This window comes from Pristis pectinata, chromosome 43, assembly GCF_009764475.1.
Source record: "Pristis pectinata isolate sPriPec2 chromosome 43, sPriPec2.1.pri, whole genome shotgun sequence".
NCBI lineage: Eukaryota > Metazoa > Chordata > Chondrichthyes > Rhinopristiformes > Pristidae > Pristis > Pristis pectinata.
The window spans coordinates 3,259,944-3,283,748 of NC_067446.1; the positions used below are offsets into that span (position 1 = coordinate 3,259,944).

Here is a 23,805-nt window from a genome sequence, read left to right on the forward strand (position 1 = left end):
CATCTTATCGTTCGACAGTCTTATAACAGCGGGGTAGAAGCCGTCCTTGAGCCCGGTGGGACGTGCTTTCAGGCTTTTGTATCTTCTGCCTGATGGGAGGGGGGAGGAGAGAGAATGTCCGGGGTGGGTGGGGTCTTTGACTATGCCGGCTGCTTCCCCGAGGCAGCGGGAAGTGTCGACAGAGTCCGCAGAGGGGAGGCTGGTTTCCGTGATGCGCTGGGCTGTGTCCGCAACTCTCTGCGGTTAGGGTTAACCTAACCCTAACCCTAAGGTCCCGGGCAAAGCAGTTGCCGTCCCAAGCCGTGATGCATCCAGATAGGATGCTTTCTGTGGGGCATCGATAAAAATTGGTGAGGGTCAAAGCGAGAGGGACGTGCCAAATTTCTTTAGCGTCCTGAGGGAGTAGAGGCGCCGGTGAGCTTTCTTGGCCGTGGTTGGACCAGGATAGGCTGTTGGTGACGTTCACTCCTGGGAACTTGAAGGTCTCAACCCTCTTGACCTCAGCACCATTGATACAGACAGGAGCGTGTGCACCGCCCCCTTTCCTGAAGTCAATGACCAGCTCTTTTGCTGACATTGAGGGAAAGGTTGTCATGACCCCCACGTCACTGAGCTCTCTATCTCCCTCCTGTACTCAGTTTTATTCTCTGTACCAAAGACGAAGACGAGATACAGCTACATCAATGGTGCTGAGGTCGAGAGGGTTGAGAGCTTCAAGTTCCTGGGAGCGAACATCACCAACTGCCTGTCCTAGTCCAACCACGTAGACGCCACGGCCGAGAAAGCTCACCAGTGCCTCTCCTTCCTCAGTAGGCCAATGGAGTCCGGCACGCCCCCGTCAACTCAGCGAGAGGCTCCCCTTGGTCTTCCCGAAACTTGTTGGGACTTCCGGCACAGCGAGACGTCCGTAAGGGAATGCCGCTGACTGACATGTTCCAGGCTGCAGGAGTCCGTGCCGAGGGACGCGCTGAAGCTCGGTGCGGCCGACGCAAAGTCTCCGTGGGGAAGGGCCTCAGTCGAGGCGGCTCCGGCTACTGAGGTGGGGAAGCCCCTCGAACAACGATAGGGTGCGTCACCTCGAGGGCACACAAGTGGCCTCTGCTCTAGTTAACACCACTGAATGTATTGACCACGAATGTAAAAAGTCTTGCCTTGTTTATCTTTTTGTCTATATTTTTTTAAATTATAGAACCATAGAACAGTACAGCACAATACAGGCCCTTCGGCCCACAATGTTGTGCCGACCTTTAAACCTCGCCTAAGACTATCTAACCCCTTCCCCCCACATATCCCCCTATTTTAAATCCCTCCATATGCTTATCTAGTAATCTCTTGAATCTGACCAATGTACCTGCCTCCACCACCGCCCCAGGCAGCGCATTCCACGCCCCAACCACTCTCTGGGTAAAAAACCTTCCTCTGATATCTCCCTTGGACTTCCCACCCATTACTTTAAAGCCACGTCCTCTTGTATTGAGCATTGGTGCCCTGGGAAAGTCAGGGCCGTGTTCGCGACAGTGCGGGCAGCCGGCGGCCTCCGTCCGCCCCGCCTTACGGCAGCGGGGCGGGGCGGGGCGGGGCGGGGCGGGGGGAGGGGCCGAGCACAAGATGGCGCGGGGCGGTGAGTGCGGGCGGCGGGCGCGGCTCCTCCCCCCTCCTCACCCCCTCCCCCCTCCTCACCCCCTCCCCCCTCCTCACCCCCTCCCCCGCCTCACTCTCTGTCTCCCTCCCCCCCGCAGGGAAGAAGCAGAAGCTGCGGCGACTCGCCCGGGCGCAGCGACGGAGCCGGGTGAGCGAAGGAGGCGGCGGCGGCATGGCCGGCCCTCCGCACTGCGCAGGCGCGGCGGGCGGGCTGGGGTGCGGGGGGGGGGGTGGCCGCGGCGCCCGCTGGGAGTTGTAGTTCGCGCCTGCGCCCCGCGCCGTTGCTGCCGCCCGGCGGCGAACTACAACTCCCGGCGCGCACTGCGGCCGCCAGCCCGGCCTGCGGACTACAGCTCCCAGGAGGCACTGCGCTTAAAGGGACCCGGCCCGGGGGGGGAACCTGCGCTCCCCCCCACCCCCACCCCCCCACACCCCCACCCCCCCCACACCCCTCCCACACCCCTCCCACACTCCTCCCCCACACCCCCCCTACACTCCCTTCCCACACCCTACCCCACCCCCCACACCCCCTCCCCACACCCCCCTCCCCCACCCCCCTCCCCCACACCCCTCCCCCACACCCTCCCACACCCCCCTCCCCCCACACCCCTCCCACACTCCTCCCCCACACTCCCCTCCCCCCACACCCCTCCCACACTCCTCCCCACACTCCTCCCCCACACCCCTCCCACACCCCCACACACACACCCCACACACCCCTCCCCCACCCCAACTCCCCCACTCCTCCCACACACTCCCTCCCCCCACACCCCTCCCACACCCCCCCCACACCCCTCCCACACCCCCCTCCCCCACACCCCTCCCCCACACCCCTCCCACACCCCCCTCCCCCCACACCCCTCCCACACTCCTCCCCCACACTCCCCTCCCCCCACACCCCTCCCACACTCCTCCCCCACACTCCTCCCCCACACCCCTCCCACACCCCCACACACACACCCCACACACCCCTCCCCCACCCCAACTCCCCCACTCCTCCCACACACTCCCCTCCCCCCACACCCCTCCCACACTCCTCCCCCACACTCCCCTCCCCCCACACCCCTCCCACACTCCTCCCCCACACTCCTCCCCCACACCCCTCCCACACCCCCACACACACCCCTCCCCCACCCCCCACACCCCCCCCACCCCCTCCCCCACCCCACACCCCCCACACACACCCCACACACCCCCCACCCCCCTCCCACCCACCCCCCCCCTCCCACCCCACACACCCCTCACTCCCCCCACACCCCCCACACACACCCCACACACCCCTCCCCCACCCCAACTCCCCCACTCCTCCCACACCCCTCCCCCACCCCCACACACTCCCACCCCCCCACACCTCCCCTGCCCCTCCCACACCCCTCCCCCAACACCCCTCCCCCACCCCCTCCCACACCCCCCCACACCCCTCCCCCACCCCCACACACTCCCACCCCCCACACCTCCCCCACACCCACACCCTCCCCCTCCCCCACACCCTCCCCCACACCTCCCTCACACCCCTCCCCCACCCCCACCCACCCTACACCCCTTCCCCACACCCCTCCCCCACCCCCCCTACACCCCTCCCCCACCCACCCCACACCCCAAAAACTTGAGACGGATAATGTCCCGAACCTAGAAATATTTCAGTTGGGGAATGAGGGAGCCCCTCCCGCGGTGATCCCTCCTTGCTGCTTCCCCCCCCCCCCCCCGCCCCGGGGAATGAGTGGCTCCTGGAGGACGTCTCGCTCTCAGGACATATTAGATTAAATTAAACCTAAATTTTTAAATTAAATTTTATTTACAGCATGGTAACAGGCCCTTTCGGCCCAACGAGTCCGCACCGCCCGTATTAAACCCCAAATTAACCTACCCGTACATCTTTGGAACGTGGGAGGAAACCGGAGCACCCGGAGGAAACCCACGCGGACACGGGGAGAACGTACAAACTCCTTCCAGACAGCAGCGGGAATCGAACCCCGATCGCTGGCGCTGTAATAGCGTTATGCTAACCGCTGCGCTACCGATGCCGCGCAGGTTTCGCAGAAACAGAAAACCAACAGCACGTTCAGGCCCTTCGGCCCACAAAGCTGTGCCAAACATGTCCCTACGTTAGAAATTACTCGGCTTACCCACAGCCCTCTATTTTACTCAGCTCCATGTACCGATACAACAGTCTCTTAAAAGACCCTATCGCACCCGCCTCCACCACCGTTGCCGGCAGCCCATTCCCCGCACTCACCGCTCTCTGAGTAAAAAACTTACCCCTGACATCTCCTCTGTACCTACTCCCCAGCACCTTAAACCTGTGTCCTCTTGTGGCCACCATTTCAGCCCTGGGGAAAAGCCTCTGACTATCCACACGATCAATGCCTCTCGTCATCTTATACACCTCTATCAGGTCCCCCCTCATCCTCCAAGGAGAAAAGGCCGAGTTCCCTCAACCTGCTTTCATAAGGCATGCTCCCCAATCCAGGCAGCAGCCTTGTAAATCTCCACTGCATCCTTTCTATGGCTTCCACATCCTTCCTGTAGTGAGGCGACCAGAACTGGTGAAAAACTTGTTTTGCATACCGATCGTACAGGTCAATTCATTACACAGTGCAGTTACATTGGGTTAGTACAGAGTGCATTGATGTAGTACAGGTAAAAACAATAACAGTGCAGAGTAAAGTGTCACAGCTACAGAGAAAGTGCAGTGCAATAAGGTGCAAGGTCACAACAAGGTAGATCGTGAGGTCAGAGTCCATCTCATTGTATAAGGGAAGCGTTCAATAGTCTTATCACAGTGGGGTAGAAGCTGTCCTTGAGCCTGGTGGTACGTGCCCTCAGGCTCCTGTATCTTCTACCTGATGGGAGAGGAGAGAAGAGCGAATGACCCGGCTGGGCGTTACCCCCCTCTACCACTCTGGCAGCTCGTTCCACACACCCACCCCCCTCTGGGTGAAAAACTTTCCCCTCAGGTCCCCTTTAAATCTTTCACCTTAAACCTGTGCCCTTTAGTTTTAGACTCCACGACCCTGGGGGGATATAGACGGTGACCGCCCACCTTACTTACACCCCTCATGATGTTATAAACCTCCATCAGGTCACCCCTCAGCCTCCTCTGCTCCAGGGAAAACAGTCCCGGCCTGTCCGGCCTCTCCTTATAACTCGAGCCCTCCAGTCCCGGGAACGTCCCGGTGAGTCCTTCCCGCACCCTCTCTGGTTTAGTGACGTCCTTTCGACCTCAAAAGTCAACTGGTAAGGGTTCAGGGTTCAAGGTTCAATCCCGACCTCCGCTGCTCTGTGTGTGTGGTGTTTGCACGCTCTCCCTGTGACCCCGTGGGTATCCGCCCGCCGGGCGCTCCATTTCCCTCCCACGTCCCGACGAATGTGTGGGGTCGGTGGGTTAAACGGCCCCCAGTGTGTGTGGCTGAGGGGGTAGCTGAATGGAATGTGGCGGGAGTATCAAAAGAAAAAGGAATTAATGGAAGATCCATGGGGATGGCTAGCACGGACGTGGGCCGAAGGGCCTATTTCCGTGCTGAGTGACCCTGTGACTCCACGGATGTGATCGAGACCAATGATGCTATTTGGGGAGCTGAACACAACCCTCAGATCTTGCACTGGTTGGGACGGTCTCCCTGCGCCGTTCTTGGAATGGGACTGCCCTTCTAAACCCCTCTTCTCCTTCCCCCTCTCCCCCCAGGGTCCGGGCCAGAAGCAACTGAAGAAAGATCCCGGGGTACCCAATGTGGGGCCTTTCAAAGCACATGCACAGCAAGAGGCCGAGAAGAGGAAGCAAAGGGTGAGAGTGCCACCCACAAAGGGGGCTGTTTGGCTCATGTCACCCTGTGATAGTTCTTTATCCCACTCGCTGCTCTGTCCCTCCACCTGTACACTGACCGGTGTCCCTCAGTCCCTCTCTCTCAGGGGGAGATCTGTACACTGACCGGTGTCCCTCAGTCCCTCTCCCTCAGGGGGAGATCTGTACACTGACCGGTGTCCCTCAGTCCCTCTCTCTCAGGGGGAGATCTGTACACTGACCGGTGTCCCTCAGTCCCTCTCCCTCAGGGGGAGATCTGTACACTGACCGGTGTCCCTCAGTCCCTCTCTCTCAGGGGGAGATCTGTACACTGACCGGTGTCCCTCAGTCCCTCTCCCTCAGGGGGAGATCTGTACACTGACCGGTGTCCCTCAGTCCCTCTCCCTCAGGGGGAGATCTGTACACTGACCGGTGTCCCTCAGTCCCTCTCTCTCAGGGGGAGATCTGTACACTGACCGGTGTCCCTCAGTCCCTCTCTCCCTCAGGGGGAGATCTGTACACTGACCGGTGTCCCTCAGTCCCTCTCTCCCTCAGGGGGAGATCTGTACACTGACCGGTGTCCCTCAGTCCCTCTCTCCCTCAGGGGGAGATCTGTACACTGACCGGTGTCCCTCAGTCCCTCTATCTCAGGGGGAGATCTGTACACTGACCGGTGTCTCTCAGTCCCTCTCCCTCAGGGGGAGATCTGTACACTGACCGGTGTCCCTCAGTCTTTCTGTCTAGGTCAGGGGGAGATCTGTACACTGACCGGTGTCCCTCAGTCCCTCTCTCTCAGGGGGAGATCTGTACACTGACCGGTGTCCCTCAGTCCCTCTCTCCCTGAGGGGGAGATCTGTACACTGACCGGTGTCCCTCGGTACTTCTCTCTCCGTCTTGGGAGATCTGTACACTGACCGGTGTCCCTCAGTCCCTCTCTCTCAGGGGGAGATCTGTACACTGACCGGTGTCCCTCAGTCTCTCTCTCTCAGGGGAAGATCTGTACACTGACTGGTGTCTCTCAGTCCCTCTCTCTCAGGGGGAGATCTCTACACTGACCGGTGTCCCTCAGTCCCTCTCTCTCAGGGGGAGATCTGTACACAGACTGGTGTCTCTCAGTCCCTCTCCCTCAGGGGGGGATCTGTACACTGACCGGTGTCTCTGTCCCTCTCTCCTGGGGCGAGATCTGTACACTGACCGGTGTCCCTCAGTCCCTCTCTCTCAGGGGGAGATCTGTACACTGACCGGTGTCCCTCAGTCTCTCTCTCTCGGGGAGATCTGTACACTGACCGGTGTCCCTCAGTCCCTCTCTCTCAGGGGGAGATCTGTACACTGACCGGTGTCCCTCAGTCTCTCTGTCTCGGGGAGATCTGTACACTGACCGGTGTCCCTCAGTCCCTCTCTCTCAGGGGGAGATCTGTACACTGACCGGTGTCTCTCAGTCCCTCTCTCTCAGGGGGAGATCTGTACACTGACCAGTGTGTCCTCAGTCCCTCTCTCTCAGGGGGAGATCTGTACACTGACTGGTGTCCCTCAGTCCCTCTCTCCCTCAGGGGGGGATCTGTACACTGACCGGTGTCTCAGTCCCTCTCTCTCAGGGGGAGATCTGTACACTGACCGGTGTCCCTCAGTCCCTCTCTCCTGGGGTGAGATCTGTACACTGACCGGTGTCCCTCAGTCTCTCTCTCTCCGGGGGAGATCTGTACACTGACCGGTGTCCCTCAGTCTCTCTCTCTCCAGGGGAGATCTGTACACTGACCGGTGTCCCTCAGTCCCTCTCTCTCAGGGGGAGATCTGTACACTGACCGGTGTCTCTCAGTCCCTCTCTCTCAGGGGAAGATCTGTACACAGACCAGTGTGTCTCAGTCCCTCTCTCTCAGGAGGAGATCTGTACACTGACTGGTGTCCCTCAGTCCCTGTCTCTCAGGGGGAGATCTGTACACTGACCGGTGTCTCTCAGTCCCTCTCTCTCAGGGGTATATCTGTACACTGACTGGTGTCCCTTAGTCCCTCTCTCTCAGGAGGAGATCTGTACACTGACCGGTGTCCCTCAGTCCCTCTCCCTCAGGGTGAGATCTGTACACTGACCGGTGTCTCTCAGTCCCTCTCAGGGGGAGATCTGTACACTGACCGGTCTCTCTCAGTCTCTCACGCTCAGGGGGAGATCTGTACACCGACAGTCCTCTCCTCTCCCTCCTTCACCCTCCCCCTGATCTACACCTCCCCCCACTGTCCCCCCTCACCCACTCTCCCCCCGACCCTCAGATGGAGGAGCGGCTGGAGAGGCAGAAGGCAGCCCGCGAGCGAGGGGTCGCCGAGCGCCGCAGCCTCGAGGGACTGCAGCGTGACGCCCAGAGGAGGCAGCAAGAGTTCGAGCAGAAGGTGAGCCAGCGACCCTTCCCTCCCGTCGATTCCGGGACCCTCCCTTTGTCGGTTGGGGCGTCGAGTACAAGAGTCAGGAAGTCACGTTGGAGCTGAGTAAAACTTTTTTGGAGAGGGTGCGGGAGAGGTTCACCAGGACGCTGCCTGGATTAGAGAGCGTGAGCTATAAGGAGAGGTCAGAGAAACTTGGGTTGTTTTCTCCTGAGTGTGGGACACTGAGGGATTTATAAGATTACAAGAGGCACAGACAGACCTTTTCCCCAGTGTAGAAATGTCTAATACCAGAGGACGTGCGTTTAAGGTGAGGGGGGGAAAGTTCAAAGGAGATGTGCGGGGCTAGTTTTTTTACACAGAGAGCGGTGGGTGTCTGGAATGTGCTGACAGGGGTGGGGGTGGAGGCAGATACGATAGAGGGGTTTAAGATGCTTGTAGACAGACCCAGGGATGTGCCGGTAATGGAGGGAGATGGACCGTGTGCAGGCAGAAGGGATTTAGTTTAATTCGGCCTTGTGTTCAGCAGAGACACGGTGGGCCGAAGGGCCTCTTCCTGTGCTGTACTGTTCTATTTCGCACCTTCTTCCTTCCCCTGCTCTCCCGACAGGCTCTCCCTGCCGGAACGGCGGGCAACTTGTCCCGCCGGCTCCCTGGGAGTGTCCGGCTCGCAGATCATCTGAGTCAGTGCCATGCCGAGTGCCGACCTCCTCAGACAGGCCAGTGCTGACTGCCCATCCCCAGCTGTCCCCAGAAAGGGTGGAGTCCTCCGCCAGTGTGGGTCTGGTGTTCTCAGGGACAGAGGGACCTCGGTGTACAAGGGCAGGACACACACCGTGAATGGTGGGGAGTGTTGAGGGACAGAGGGACCTCGGTGTACAAGGGTAGGACACACACCGTGAACGGTGGGGAGTACTGAGGAACATGTCACTGTCTCTGTGAAGTTTGCATATTCTTCCTTTGTCAGTGGTCAGCAGAGGGGATGTGAGGGGCAAGTTTTTCACTCAGAGGCTGGTGGGTTATGTCGTTAAGCTGAAGAGATTGTGGGAAAGATTCACCGGGACGTTCCCGGGACCGGAGGGCTCGAGTTATAAGGAGAGGCCGGACAGGCTGGGACTGTTTTCCCTGGAGTGGAGGAGGCTGAGGGGCGACCTGATGGAGGTTTATAACATCACGAGGGGTGTGTATAAGGTGGGCGGTCACCGTCTCCCCCCCCCACCCAAGGTCAGGGAGTCTAAAACAGGGAGTCTAAAACTAGAGGGCACAGGTTTAAGGTAAGGGGAAAGATTTAAAGGGGCAAGTTTTTCACCCAGAGGGGGGTGGGTGTGCGGGACGAGCTGCCAGAGGGAGTGGGAGAGGAGGGAACAGTTACAACACTGGAACAGGTCCGCGGATGGGAAAGGTTTGGAGGGATGTGGGCCACACGCGGGCAAATGGGATAGGCTTGGCCGTTGGACCGAAGGGCCTGTTTCCGTGCTGTATAACTCCATGAATCCCGAGGGGGGGGGGGAGGGGCGGTTGGGGATGGGCAATCTGCAGAAGCCACGGGGCCAATGAGCAACCCGTCACCTCCTTTCCCCAGGAGAGCGAGCTGGAGGACATCCGGAGCCGCCTGAACCTGGAGAGCGAGACGTCACGGAAGGCGTACTACAGGGAGTTTCGGAAGGTGGGTGGCGCCCCCCCCCCCACCCCACCCCCTTCCGCCTCGTGTCAGGGACGGAGGGGCACGAGACGCCTATCCACCCAGTTCAGGCCTCGGCCTCTCACCGTTTGTCCGTTGACACTGATCTCTGATTGACCCGAGGGAGAGGCGGTGAGGTTGGAAAGGCAGTGAGGAGAGAGACTCAGTGTGGAGGGAGGGGCGGTGAGGAGGGAGGGCTGCGCTGTGGGAGGGGTGGCGAGCAGGGAGGGGCTGTGAGGAGGGAGTGCCGGGCTGTGAGGAGGGAGCGCCACGCTGTTGGGCAGGGGTTTGCAGTGAGGTGGGAGCACTGCGCGGTGGGAGGGGCGGTGAGGAGGGAGCCTGCGCTGCGGGAGGGGCGGTGAGGAGGGAGCGCCGGGCTGTGAGGTGGGAGCGCCACGCTGTTGGGCAGGGGTTTGCAGTGAGGTGGGAGCACTGCGCGGTGGGAGGGGCGGTGAGGAGGGAGCCTGCGCTGTGGGAGGGGCGGTGAGGAGGGAGCGCCGCGCTGCGGGAGGGGCGGGTTAGGTCTCACCCCCCACCCCCCCTCTCTGCCCCCTGCCCCAGGTGGTGGAGGCCTCGGACGTAGTGCTGGAGGTGTTGGACTGTCGGGACCCGATGGGCTGCCGGTGTCCCCAGGTGGAGCAGGCTGTGCTGCAGTCCGGCACCCGCAAGAGGATCGTCCTGGTGCTGAACAAGATCGGTGAGAGCAGGACCTTCCCCCCAGCCCACCCTACCCAATCCCCAACCCCCGTCCCCCGTCCCCCGTGCCCCTTCCCCGTCCTGCGTCCCCTCCCACTGCTGTCCCCAGTGGCCCAGCCCCAGAGCTGCCTCAGACAGCGGCTGTTCTAGCCCTCGTACTCCCTGTCCTGTACCTTTTCACTTCTGCCCCTCCACCTCTTCTCCTGACCCTCCTGACCCCACCTCCCTCTCCCCCTTCCGATCCTCCCCCCTTCCCCCTTCCCCCCTCCCTCTGCCCCCCACCCCTCCTGACCCTCTCACTCTCCCGACCCCCCCCCACCCTCTCCCCTCCCGCATTCCCCTCCTCCTCCTCCCCCCCCGACCTCCTCCCCCCAACCCTCTCCCATAATCCCAGTCCTCCGCAGCTGATCGCGATCCTGATAACCACCTCCCGCTGCCTGCGTTTTGCCGTACGCCTGGGCGATTTATGCAGCTGCCCTGAGTGCGTTTTCTGCTTCCCCAGACCTTGTGGCAAAGGACGTGGTGCAGAAGTGGCTGAGGTATCTGAGGAACGAGCTGCCCACCATTGCCTTTAAGGCTTCCACGCAGCTCCAGAACAAAAACCTGGTGAGTTCCTTGTGCCCTCTGCTGGTCAGACACACCTCACAGAGGAAAGCAAGCGTTGGTGTTGGTATTGGTTTATTATTGTCACTTGTACCAAGGTCTGGTGAAAAACTTGTCTTGCAAACCGATGGTACAGGTCAATTCATTACACAGTGCAGTTACATTGGGTCAGTACAGAGTGCATTGATGTAGTACAGGTAAAAACAATAACAGTACAGAGTAAAGTGTCACAGCTACAGAGAAAGTGCAGTGCAATAAGGTGCAAGGTCACAACAAGGTAGATCGTGAGGTCAGAGTCCATCTCATTGTATAAGGGAAGCGTTCAATAGTCTTATCACAGTGGGGTAGAAGCTGTCCTTGAGCCTGGTGGTACGTGCCCTCAGGCTCCTGTATCTTCTGCCCGATGGGAGAGGGGAGACGAGAGAATGACCCGGGTCGGTGGGGGTCTTTGATTATGCCGGCTGCTTCGCCAAGGCAGTGAGAGGTAAAGAGTCCAAGGAGGGGAGGCTGGTGTCCGTGACGCGCTGGGCTGGGTCCACAGTTTCTTGCAGTCCCAGGCAGAGCAGTTGCTGTACCAAGCCGTGATACATCCAGATAGAATGCTTTCTGTGGTGCATTGATAAAAGTTGGTGAGTGTCAAAGGGGACAAACCAAATCTCTTTAGCCTCCCGAGGAAGTAGAGGCGCTGGTGAGCTTTCTTGGCCGTGGCGTCTATGTGGTTGGACCAGGACAGGCTGTTGGTGATGTTCACTCCCAGGAACTTGAAGCTCTCAACCCTCTCGACCTCAGCACCATTGATGTAGACAGGTGCATGTACACCGCCCCCCTTTCCTGAAGTCAATGACCAGCTCTTTTGTTTTGCTGACATTGAGGGAAAGGTTGTTGTCATGACACCATGTCACTCGGCTCTCTATCTCCTTCCTGTACTCTGACTCACCGCTGTCTGAGATACGGCCTACAACGGTGGGATCATCTGCAAACTTGTAGATGGAGTCAGAGCAGAATCTGGCCACACAGTCGTGACTGTACAGGGAGTAGAGCAGAGGGCTGAGGACGCAGCCTTGTGGGGCACCAGTGTTGAGAATAATGGTGCCGGAGGTATTGCTGCCTATCCTCACTGATTGTGGTCTGTTGGTTAGAAAGTCAAGGATCCAGTTACAGAGGGAGGTGTTGAGTTCTAGGTCTTGGAGTTTGGTGACAAGCTTGCTCGGAATTATTGTATTGAAGGCAGAGCTGTAGTCAATAAACAATAGTCTAATGTTTGTGTCTTTACTGTCCAGATGCTCCAGAGCTGAGTGTAGGGCCAGGGAGATGGCATCCGCTGTAGACCTGTTTCACCGATAGGCGAATTGCAATGGGTCCAGGTTGTCTGGGAGGCTGGAGTTGATGCGTGCCATGACCAGCCTCTCAAAGCACTTGAGGAGCCAGCAGCATTTTAAAAATTGTTTTACAGGTATAAAAGAGAAGCAGGCTCTAGTGGAGTGGCCCTGTTTGAGCTGCAACTGTCACGGTAGGGTAGAAGTGTGCAGGCTTTGGTTCAGGGGGCTTCGGTGAGAGGAGGCTGAGCAGAGCAGTGCGGGTAAGGTCTTTCTGAGAATTGGGAGAGCAATTGCATTGGAGTAGCTGGGGTGGCATTTAAGGCAGCAGCACGCTTCTCCTGTGGGATCAAGGAATTGACTGTGGACCAGGAAGGGGAAGTCGGGAGAACACACACCAGTCCTTGCTGGTGGGGTCAGTGCTGGAAAGGATGAGCAGCTTCAAGTTCCTGGGCATCGACATCTCAGAGGATCTATCCTGGGTCCAACGCATCGATGCAATCACGAAGAAGGCACGCCAGCGGCTCGACTTCGTCAGGAATTTGAGGAGATTCGGGACGTCACCAAAAACTCTTGCAAGTGCCTACAGATGGACGGCGGTGGGCGTTCTGACCGGTTGCATCACCGCCTGGTACGGAGGCTCCAACTCGCAGGAGGCTGCAGAGGGTCGTAGACTCAGCCAGCTCCATCACGGGCACCACCCTCCCCACCATCAAGGACATCTTCAAGAGACGGTGCCTCAAGAAGGCGGCATCCTTCGCTGAGGACCCTCACCACCCGGGACATGCCCTCTTCTCGTTACTACCATCGGGGAGGGGGTAAAGGAGCCTAAAGACCCACACTCAACGATTCAGGAACAGCTTCTTCCCCTCCGCCTTCAGATTCCTGAACCCATGAACACCACCTCGTTATTCCTTTCTTGCACTATTGATTTTTGTAATTTATGGATTCTACTGCTGCCCCAAGACAACGCATTTCATGTCATCTGAGTCAGTGAGCCTGCCCCTGAGAGCCGGCATTGATGGGTAGAATGGCCTGCTTCTTTGCAGTGAGGAGTTTGAGAATAAAATAAATGTGTGAGCCCATTAGGAATTATACAAGAAAGAACACAATTGAGTGTTAAAAAAATGGTCCATTGCAGTGCAGAGCGGTCCCAGTGTTGCTGTACTGAGGCAGTGATTAGGGTTGTGCCGGTCGGGTCAAGAACCGACTGGTTGAAGGGAAGTCGCTGTTCCTGAACCCGGTGGTGTGGGGACTTCAGGCTTCTGTACCTCCTGCCCGACGGGAGCTGCAAGAAGACGGCACGGCCCGGATGGTGGGGGGAATCTTTGATGACGGACGTTGCCTTCTCGAGGCAGCGCCTCCTGTAGATACCCCTGATGGTGGGGAGGGATGTGCCCGTGATGTATTGGGGCCGAGTCCCACCGCTCTCCGTGGCTTCCTGCACGTTCGAATTGCCGCAACAGACCCCACACCTGTGGTCTGAACACCTGTCGATAATATCCTCCCCCGACTCCGCACGGTTCCAAATCTCTGCCTCGGTAGCCCGAGCTCTCTCCTATCGAACACAGCCCTTGCCTGTACTAATAGGACACAGCATCAGCAGGCAAGTGTTGGAAGGAGATCCTGGCCATGGAGAAGCCCCCCCTTACACAAAGCCTGCGGAAAGTCTGCCCCTCTCTGGAAGCCACCACACTGTCTGCCTGAGTGAGGGAGGGAAGGTTGCTTCATAAATTCCTTTCCCAAGCCCGTGAGCCTAATATCCGTGCTGGGAAGGCTACTGGAGAGGATTCTGAGAGGCAGGATCTACCTGCATTTGGAAAGGCAAAGACTGATTAGGGGACAGTCAGCTTGGCTTTGTGAGTGGGAGATCGTGTCTCACCGATGTGATTGAGTTTTTTTTTGGAGAGGATCGATAGGGCGGGGTGGTAGATGTTATCTACATGGATTTTGGTAAGGTCCTGTACGGTAGGTTCAGAGGGTTAGGTTTAAGGTGCGGGGTTTGGACGGAGTCTGGGGGAGACATCCCCCCCCTGCCAGAGGGGGTTGGAATCTGGGACACACTGTGGGAGGGGCGGCAGGGAGGGAGCCCGTTTGGATTTGGATTTTCCTCGACCGGCTCGTCTGACCGCTCCCCTTTCCTGCCCACTCAGCACCGGAGCAAGGTTCCCGTGGAGCGGGCGGGGTCTGACCTCCTGCAGAGCAGCGCGTGCGTGGGGGCGGACAACCTGATGCGTCTCCTGGGCAACTACTGCCGCAACCAGGGCCTCAAGACCGCCATCACCGTGGGAGTGGTCGGTGAGCGTTGGCCGTGAAGATGGCTGCCGGGTCAAAGGTTATAGGGGGGTTGTCGGGGGAGGGTGGTGGGAGGAAGGAAGTGAGGGGAGACCACAGCCCCAGGGATTCCTACCCCCTCCCCCCCCCCCACACCCCATCGCCCCCAAGCACCTCCTCCCCCCCGATCCAATTCCCCAATCCTCGATGGCCGGCAACCAAAATGGCCGAGGGGTTGGGGAGGGCTTGGGAGGCTCCCTGAGGAGGGAGGGGTTTTTCCCTGGCTGCACTCCCGCTTCCGGGTGACCTACAACATCCAAGCCCGACTCCTTCCATGCTTTTGCACCATCTTGACGCCCCCCCCCACCCCGCCCCTCATCACTGCAATTCTTCCCTGTTGACCTCACCAAGATGGCAGACAGTTGGAGCCATTCCTAGCTCGTAACCAAGAGACACGGCCGATCCAACGCTCCTGGTTGACCTTATCCCCGCTCACGGAGCTCACCCCTTGCTGCCCGTCCCTCCCCTCCGTCCCAACGCCCCTCGTTACCCCCACCCTTCAAAATGAGGGTGAAATAAAATGGCGGGAGGGGCGGCTTTCACCAGGAGGGGCCGGCGCCGACCGTGCGAGCGGCCCACCGTTGGCGGACGACGAGACAGCGAGGTATTCTCAACCGTCGCCCCCTTCTCTCGGCACAAGTTATTGCCCAAGGAGAGGGAGGGGTCGGCGGTCTCCGGCTTCAGGTGTTGCTTGCGGTGGCCATTGTGGGTCAGGGCTGGGGTTCCAGGCCTGTTCCCTTTGTGTCCGGTTTGTCGGACCCTCCCTCTCTCCCCCTGCCCCCTCCTCTCCCCCTCTCCCTCCCCCCTCCTCCCCCTCCCCCTCACTCCCCCCTCCCTCCCCTTACCCTCCTCCTCTCCCCCTCCTCCCTCCTCCTCCTCTCCCTCCCTCCCCTTACCCTCCTCCTCTCCCCCTCCTCCCTCCCCTTACCCTCCTCCTCTCCCCCCTCCCCTTACCCTCCTCCTCTCCCCATCCTCTCCCCCCTCCCTCCCCCCTCCTCCCCTCCTCCCTCCCCCTCTCCCCCTCCTCCCTCCCCCTCCCCCTCCCCCCCTCCCTCCCCTTACCCTCCTCCTCTCCCCTCCCCCCTCCCCTTACCCTCCTCCTCTCCCCCCTCCCCTTACCCTCCTCCTCTCCCCATCCTCTCCCCCCTCCCTCCCCCCTCCCCCCCTCCTCCCTCCCCCTCTCCCCCTCCTCCCTCCCCCTCCCCCTCCCCCCCTCCCTCCCCTTACCCTCCTCCTCTCCCCCTCCTCCTCTCCCCCTCCTCCCCCCCTCCTCCCCCTCCCTCCCCTTACCCTCCTCCTCTCCCCCTCCTCCCCCCTCCCCTTACCCTCCTCCTCTCCCCCTCCTCCCCCCTCCCCTTACCCTCCTCCTCTCCCCCCTCCTCTCCCCTCCTCCCTCCCCCTCCCCCCTCCTCCTCTCCCCCTCCCCTTACCCTCCTCCCCTCCCCCCCTTCTCCCCCTCCCCCCTCCCCCTCCCTCACTCCCTCCCCCCCCCCTCCCCCTCCTGCTATCCCTTCTGGCTCCTCTCTTCCCCCTCCCCCCTCCCCTTACCCTCCCCCTCCCTCCCCCTCCCTCCCCTTACCCTCTTCCTCTCCCCCTCCTCCCCCTCCCTCCCCCTCTCCCCCTCCTCCCTTCCCTCCCCTTCCCTCACTCCCTCCCCCCCCTCTCCCCCTCCTGGTATCCCTTCTGGCTCCTCTCTTCCCCCTCCCCATGCTCCCTCTCCTCCTCTCCTTCCCCGTTCCCCTCCCCCCCACTATCCCCACCCTCCCTCCCGCACGCTCTCCCTGCTGCCCTCTCCCCCCTCTCTGAACTCTCTCACTATCACACGCTCTTTTTCCCCCCTCCCTCTCTCCCCCCCAATGCCAACACCCACCCCTCACTCGCGCCTCCCCCCAGGATTTCCGAATGTCGGGAAGAGCAGCTTGATCAACAGCCTGAAGCGAGCCCGTGCCTGCAACGTTGGCGCCACCCCTGGAGTCACCAAGTAAGTGAAGCCCCTGCCCTGCCGGGCTGTCCTGTGGGGAGGGGTGTGGGGGAGGGAGAGGTCACAGAGACAGCAGGGGTGTAGGGGAGGGAGGGGGTCACAGAGACGGGGAGGGGTGTAGGGGAGGGAGGACGTCACAGAGACAGGGAGGGGTGTAGAGGCCGGAGGGGGTCAGAGACGGGGAGGGGTGTAGGGGAGGGAGGGAGGGGGTCACAGAGACAGCAGGGGTGTAGAGGCCGGAGGGGGTTAGAGACGGGAAGGGGTGTAGGGGAGGGAGGGGGTGACAAAACATCTCCCGTCTCCCAGCATCTGAGGGGAGAGAAGCCTGCTTGCCAGTAGCATTCTTAAACAGTACGTCACAGGCGCAGTGTCTAAACTGTGTTGTCCTGCCCCAGGAGTGTGTGACGGGACAGTGCGGAGGGAGCTTCACCCTGTGTCTGACCCCGGGAGTGTGTGATGGGATGGTGTTGAGGGAGCCTCACCCTGTGTCTGACCCCGGGAGTGTGTGATGGGACGGTGCGGAGGGAGCTTCACCCTGTGTCTGACCCCGGGAGTGTGTGACGGGACGGTGCGGAGGGAGCCTCACCCTGTGTCTGACCCCGGGAGTGTGTGACGGGACGGTGCGGAGGGAGCTTCACCCTGTGTCTGACCCCGGGAGTGTGTGACGGGACGGTGCGGAGGGAGCTTCACCCTGTGTCTGACCCCGGGAGGGTGTGACGGGACCATCTCCCTCCCCGCAGGTGCCTGCAGGAGGTCCACCTGGACAAACACGTCAAGCTGCTGGACTGCCCGGGAATCGTTATGGCGACGCCCTCCTCGGACGCGGACGTTGTCCTGCGCAACTGCGTGAAGGTCGAGCAGCTGACCGATCCCGTGGGGCCCGTGGCCGCCATCTTGCGGCGGTGTGACAAGCAGCAGGTGAGAGCGCTCCGTTTTCCGTCGTGGTCTTCCCCACTTGGGACGTGTTCTCTCAGTGCCTCGAGGGTTTGGACTCTTATACCCATCCCCTCCTGATCAACCATGGGCCGGAGGGGGAAGAGGGGGTCACGTCCTGTGTACCGGGGACACAGTGAGGAGCTCTTCTTCTTCTGCGCGCTGTCCGGACAAATCATCGGTGCATTGAGGTCGTACAAAAAGCAGTAACAGAGTGTAGTATAGAGTGTCACAGTTACAGAGAGCAGTATAGAGTGTCATAGTTACAGAGAAAGTGCAGTGCAGGCAGACAATAAGGTGCAAGGGCCATGACGAGGGAGATCGTGAGGTCAAGAGTCCATCTTATCGTTCGACAGTCTTATAACAGCGGTGTAGAAGCCGTCCTTGAGCCCGGTGGGACGTGCTTTCAGGCTTTTGTATCTTCTGCCCGATGGGAGAAGAGAGTGTCTGGGGTGGGTGGGTTTTAAGGAGAGAGGGGGAAAGAGATTTAATAGGGGACCTGAGGGGCAACTTTTTTCACCCAGAGGGTGGTTCGTATGTGGAACGAGCTGCCAGAGGGAGTGGGTGAGGCAGGTACGTTATTGGTGTTGGTTTATTATTGTCACTTGTACCGAGGTCCAGTGAAAAACTTGTCTTGCAAACCGATCGTACAGGTCAATTCATTACACAGTGCAGTTACATTGCATTAGTACAGAGTGCATTGATGTAGTACAGGTAAAAACAATAACAGTACAGAGTAAAGTGTCACAGCTACAGAGAAAGTGCAGTGCAATAAGGTGCAAGGTCACAACAAGGTAGATCGTGAGGTCAGAGTCCATCTCATCGTATAAGGTGTGTACCAATACCAGAGCTTTATACAGCGACAGCAGGTCTGTGGATAGGAAAGGTTTAGAGGGATATGGGACTAGCTTGGATGGGGCACCTTGGTCAACATGGACCAGTTGGGCCGAAGGGCCTGGTTCGGAGATGTTAACGCCCGGGAGTTTAAAGCTGCTGGCCCTCCCCACCGCCGATCTCCCCCCAACGCAAAGCGGCGCACGTTCGCCGTCCAAGTTGTACCAGAGCGCGGAACAAAGACAGTGCGAGAAGAAGATCAGGGGCAGAAACAGAGACAGGTCCACGGCGGTGCAGGAGGTGGTCCGTACTGTGTCCCGTTGCTGAGGTGGGGTCAGGGGTGCGCCGGTCGGTTCAAGGACCGAGTGGTTGAAGGGAAGTCGCTGTTCCTGAACCTGGTGGTGTGGGGACAGGAGCTGCGAGCAGACGGCGCGGCCCGGATGGTGGGGGGATCTTTGACGACGGACGTTGCCTTCTTGAGGCAGCGTCTCCTGTAGAGACCCCCGACGGTGGGGAGGGATGTGCCCCTGATGTATTGGGGCTGAGTCCCACCGCCCTCTGCGGCTTCCTGCGCGTTCGAATTGCCGTCCCACGGAATGCCGGTATCTCCCATTCCCCCACTCTCCTGGAATCGGGGGAGGGTTCTGATCTCTCACTGCCCCTCCTGCCCGCCCCCCCCCCCACCCCACCCCCCCAGGTCAGACAGCACTACGGGGTCGGCGAGTTCCGAGACGCCCGGGAGTTCCTGGCGCTGCTGGCGCGCCGTCTCGGCAAGCTGAAGAAGGGCGCCGTGCCGGATCACGAGAAGGCGGCGAGGACCGTGCTCTCCGACTGGACCAGGTACTGCACCCCTCCCCTCGCGGCCGAACAACCCCTGGGTTCCCTCCCCCGACCGGGACCGCTGCCGCCTCCCCGAGTGGGACGTCCCGCACCCGCGTTGGCGATGACGGGCGTGCGGGTGTGGTGCAGCGCGAGGGTTGGCAGCGAAGGGGGCAAGAGGGCAGGGTGGTTGTAGGGTGCAGGGCAATACCGATCTGTGGGGGAAGGTGGGCAGAGGGCGTTTAATCCGGATAAGTGTGAGGTACGACGAGGAAAGGTGGTACACAGACTGTGAGTGGTGGGGAGTGTTGAGGGACAGAGGGACCTCGGTGTACAAGTCCAAGGATCCCTGAAGGAGGCAGCACAGGTGGATAAGGTGGTGAGAAGGCGTACGGGACACTTGCCTTCATCAGCCGGGACACAGAATATAAGAGCAGGGAGGTTCTGGTCCAACTTTATGAACCATTGGTCAGACCACAGCTGGAGAACTGTGTCCAGTTCTGGTCACCACACTATAGGCAGGAGGGGAGCGCACTGGAGAGGGTGCAGAGGAGATCCCCCAGGACGGTGCCCGGGATGGGGCGTTCCGGTTACCGGGAGAGAGCGGAGAGGCTGGGGCTGTTCTCCCTGGGGCGGAGGAGGCTGAGGGGGGGACCTGACAGAGGTGTACAAAATGGTGAGGGGGCAGAGATCGGGTGGGGAGGGGGAAACCTTTCCCCGTGGCGGAGGTGTCTAAACTTAAGGGCGTGGGTTTAGGGTGAGGGGTGTCGGGGGGATCTTTCTCCCCCGGGGGGGGGGGGGGGGGGGGGGGGGGGGGGGGGGGGGGGGGGGGGGGGGGGGGTGCAGGTGGGAATCTGGAACGCACTGCCTGAGGGGGTGGTGGAGGCAGAGACTCCCACAGTATTGAAGAAGCATGCAGACGGGCACTGGAACGGCCGAGGGAGAGAGGGGGACGGACCCTGCGGGAGGGGCAGCGAGGAGGGAGCACTGTGTTGTATCAGAGACGGGTAAACCGTTGGGTGGTCTGGTGTGGCAGGGTGTGATTCTGAAGGGGGCCAAGTCCTTGCTCTTAAACCCAACCCCCCCTTCCCTCCCCCCCCCCCCCCACAGCGGCAAGATTCGCTACTTCACCCACCCTCCCGAGACGCACACCCTCCCCACGCACATCAGCGCGGAGATCGTCAGCGAGCTGGGCAAAGCCTTTGACATCGAGGAGCTGGAGAAGGGAAACCTGGAGGCACTGAGTGGTGAGTCAGCCCCGGTCTCCCTCCCGCCCCCCCTTCGGATCTCCTTCCCCTCCCCTCCCATCTCCCACCCTGCCCCTCCCCACCCATCCCCCTCCGAAGCTGGGCGGCAATAACCCGGAGCGTTCTTCCGTCGACGGCAGAGATGGAGTCTCCCACGGAAGAGGACGGGATCTGCATGGAGCTGGCTGGTCTGACGCACGCCGCTAGTCCGTCGCCCCCGGACACTGAGATGGCGGAGGACGGGGCAGGTCAGGAGAAGGCCCCCGCCGGTGGATCCGAGTCCCAGGTACTGCCCCCATTAGCCCACTCGTCTGGGCAACTTGTCCCTTTTCTTTTAAATATATAATACACATGTTTATTTGCTAAAAGCACAACAAAAGGACACCCAGTGTCAAACTACTACAACTTACACAGAAGGCAGAAGAACAGCTATGCAAACTACAGCAATAACGCTAACTAACACCCGCTAAACGCACCCGGCAACACTTCAGACAATCACATTCCCACCGTCCACGCCACGCGATCCCGAGGGGCCCACCGAGCGCGGAACTCAACCGGGTTGCCGGCGGAGGCCACGCGCTCCCTCTCAGAGGACACCCGGGCGCTGGCCGTGAGCCTGGAAGACGGGGCAGGCAGGCGGACCGCCCGGCTTGGCCAGGCCCAGGAGAAGACCCCCCAGGACGTTCCCCGAGTGACCCACCCCCCCCCCCCCCCAGGTGACCGTAGATCAGCAGCGTGGGGCTGAAGTGCAGCCAAGCCCCTTTCAGATAGGCAAAGAGGGGCGTAACGTCCCCTTGACAATCCTGACCTCACCCTAGTGCAATCTGCCCATCTCCTAGCCATCCCGTTCCCGACTCCTGGATAACTAAAGCTGCATTTTTTCAAAGAATCTTTTCAGATCTATTATTTGACTTATACTTTGTCTTGCAGTAGTTCAGCACAAACACACAAAATTACTCTAAGTTGTAAAAACAATTAAATAGCACAAAAGAGGAATAACGAGGCAGTGTTCACCTTGCAACGTTCCCCGTCTCCATCCCTTCCCCAAACCCCCCCGATAACTTAAAACTACATTTTGTTTTCAGAAACTTCTTTCCCTCAGTTTGATGAAGAAATCTTCGACCCGAAACGGTCTCCCTCCACAGACGCTGCCCGACCGCTGGGAGCGGGCAGGGTATGGTGGAGGGAGAGGGGCCGGATGGGCTGGCTTGTGGGTAAAGGTGTCCGGGTCTCCCTCTCCCCCTGCAGGTGGGGGCGATGACGGTGCTGCTGGAGGGCAGGAAGAACAAGTCGGCCCCAGAGACGGAGACGGCACCAGGGAGGGGGCCGGGGCAATGGGACCTGGGCTCGGTCCGGGACGCGGACCCCCTGTGGCAGGGGCAGGCGCTCAGGGCGGCCAGCAGGAGGCGGCGGAGGTTACAGAAACGTGCAGGTGGGTCTCGGGTGGGGGAGGAGGAGGGGAGGGGGAGGAGGAGGGCAGGGAAAAACTGTTGGATCATGCTGCGCATCTTGCCTGAGGGAGGGCTGGCCTTTCTGTGGTGCCTTCCCCTTGCCTCATGGCCGGCCCATGCCCAGCAAGATCCCACAGACGGTGGGGGGGTGGGGGGGCTGGTGTGGGGAGAGCTCTCGCCAATGACACCCACGGCCTTCCTCTCCCCACAGATAAACTGGCCACCAAGCTGTCGGACTCCCTCACCACCGCCATGGACTTCTCCCTGGGGGACTGAGGGCGGCCCCCAGGGTCCTCGCCACCACCCCTCCTTCCACCAGGGCCCACCCGCACAATCAGGCCGAGAGAGAGGCTGGGGTGCGAGAACTGAGCCCCCCCCCCCCCCCATCGGAATTGCTTCGACGGGGGGCACGAAGTGGCGGGGGGACCTACAATAAAATGTGAATTGTGTGACACGCACATCCAGCTGTCAGTTCTGCCCTCACTCTGGGCCTGGGAGGGTCTCTCACCATCCACCCACCCCCCCGCCCCACACACACATACACAGCGGCGGAGGTTGGGATCGAGCCAGGAGGCAGCGACTCTGCCCTCAAATCTTTGTGCAGGGCTCTACCGCGATGTGATCACTCTTCCCCACCCCCGCGGAACTAAAACAGCGGCCTCACAAAATGGCAGGGCCGGGGCGAGGGTGAACCTCCAGCAAGAAAGCTCCTGATCAAGACTCACCGAGCAGCTTCATTGATTTAAAAAAATAACATTTTATTAAAAGAGGCTTAAAAGACAAATTCCTGAGAAGCATCTCGACTGCTGGAGTAGAAGTGGCCTTTTGCGTTAAGCAACGGTGTCTGTCCCCAGCGTCAGTGACCCAACGGTGGGGGAGAGAGACGAGGTAGGAGGGGGGAAAAGAGGGAAATGAGGAGGGAGAAGAGGGGAGATGCTCCCCCCCCCCCCCCCCCCCGGTCGAGGCACCACTTCCAGAACCAAAGACCTTGTGCCCAGCGAGAGGAATCCGGCCGGAGATCCCCTCCTGGGGGTGGGGGTCGACTGCACAGCAGTGGCGGGGCGCGAGCAGCAGCGGGGAGGGGGAGACGGGGAGGCCGCTACCGACACCTCGCGCCAGGCAGGTGGGGCGGTCTCCCGGCAGGCCCCCCGGCATCACCTGAGCAGTTCCGGCCCCCTGCCCGAAGACGTCCTCTTCCGCAGGTTGTACTTGGAGGCCTGTGGGACGAGCGAGAGGCAAAGCGTTTCAAAGTGACACACACACACTGACCGAAGGAAATGGGGATCGTCCCCTCTGCCACAGGGTCCTACCGGAGCAGAATTAGGCCACTCGGCCCATCGAGTCTGCTCTGCTGTTCGATCCCGGCTGGTCTATTTTGCCCTCTCAATCCCGTTCTCCTGCCTTCTCCCCGTAACCCTTGGCGCCCTCACTAACCAAGGACCTATCAACCTCCGCATTAAGCACACCCACTGACTTGCCCTCTGCGGCAACAGATTCCACGGATTCACCGCCCTCTGGCTGAAGAAATTCCTCCTCATCCCAGTTCTAAAGGGACGTCCCTTCATTCCAAGGCTGTGCCCTCGGATCCCGGACTCTCCCGCCGATGGGAACATCCTCCCCACGTCTGCTCTATCCCGGCCTCTCCGTATCCGGGAGGTTTCAATGAGATTCCCACCCCTCACCCTCCTGAACTCCCTCGAGTACAGGCCCAGAGACGTCAAACGTTCCTCGTACGTTAACCCTTTCATTCCCTGTGAACCTCCTCTGGACCCTCTCCAGGGCCCAGCACATCCTTAGATACGGGGCCCAGAACTGCTCACGATACTCCAAATGTGGTCGGTCTGACACCTTATAAACCCTCAGCGTTACACCCTTGCTTTTAGTATTAAGATTTCTTCATTAGTCACATGTACATCAAAGCACACAGTGAAATGCGTAGAGTGTTCTGGGGGCAGCCCGCAAGTGTCGCCACGCTTCCGGCGCCAACATAACACGCCCGCAACTTCCTAACCCGTACGTCTTTGGAACGTGGGAAGAAACCGGAGCACCCGGAGGAAACCCACGCAGGCACGGGGAGAAGGTACAAACTCCTTACAGACGGCAGCCGGATTTGAACCC

The 23,805-nt window shown here is 60.1% G+C and overlaps 1 protein-coding gene across 1 annotated transcript; it reads left to right on the forward strand.

Annotated features, from left to right (window-relative positions):
* The first annotated feature begins 1,592 nt into the window (after positions 1-1,592).
* On the forward strand, positions 1,593-22,145 carry gnl3l (guanine nucleotide binding protein-like 3 (nucleolar)-like). Its single transcript, XM_052009079.1, has 15 exons — positions 1,593-1,621; positions 1,740-1,789; positions 5,327-5,425; positions 7,685-7,801; positions 9,375-9,458; positions 10,035-10,170; positions 10,672-10,775; positions 14,242-14,386; positions 16,316-16,403; positions 17,144-17,321; positions 18,868-19,010; positions 20,100-20,236; positions 20,377-20,522; positions 21,485-21,668; positions 21,899-22,145. Exons 1-15 carry the CDS (start codon positions 1,609-1,611, stop codon positions 21,961-21,963), a joined length of 1,689 nt encoding a protein of 562 aa, XP_051865039.1. The 5' UTR covers positions 1,593-1,608; the 3' UTR covers positions 21,964-22,145.
* The last annotated feature ends 1,660 nt before the right edge of the window (positions 22,146-23,805 follow it).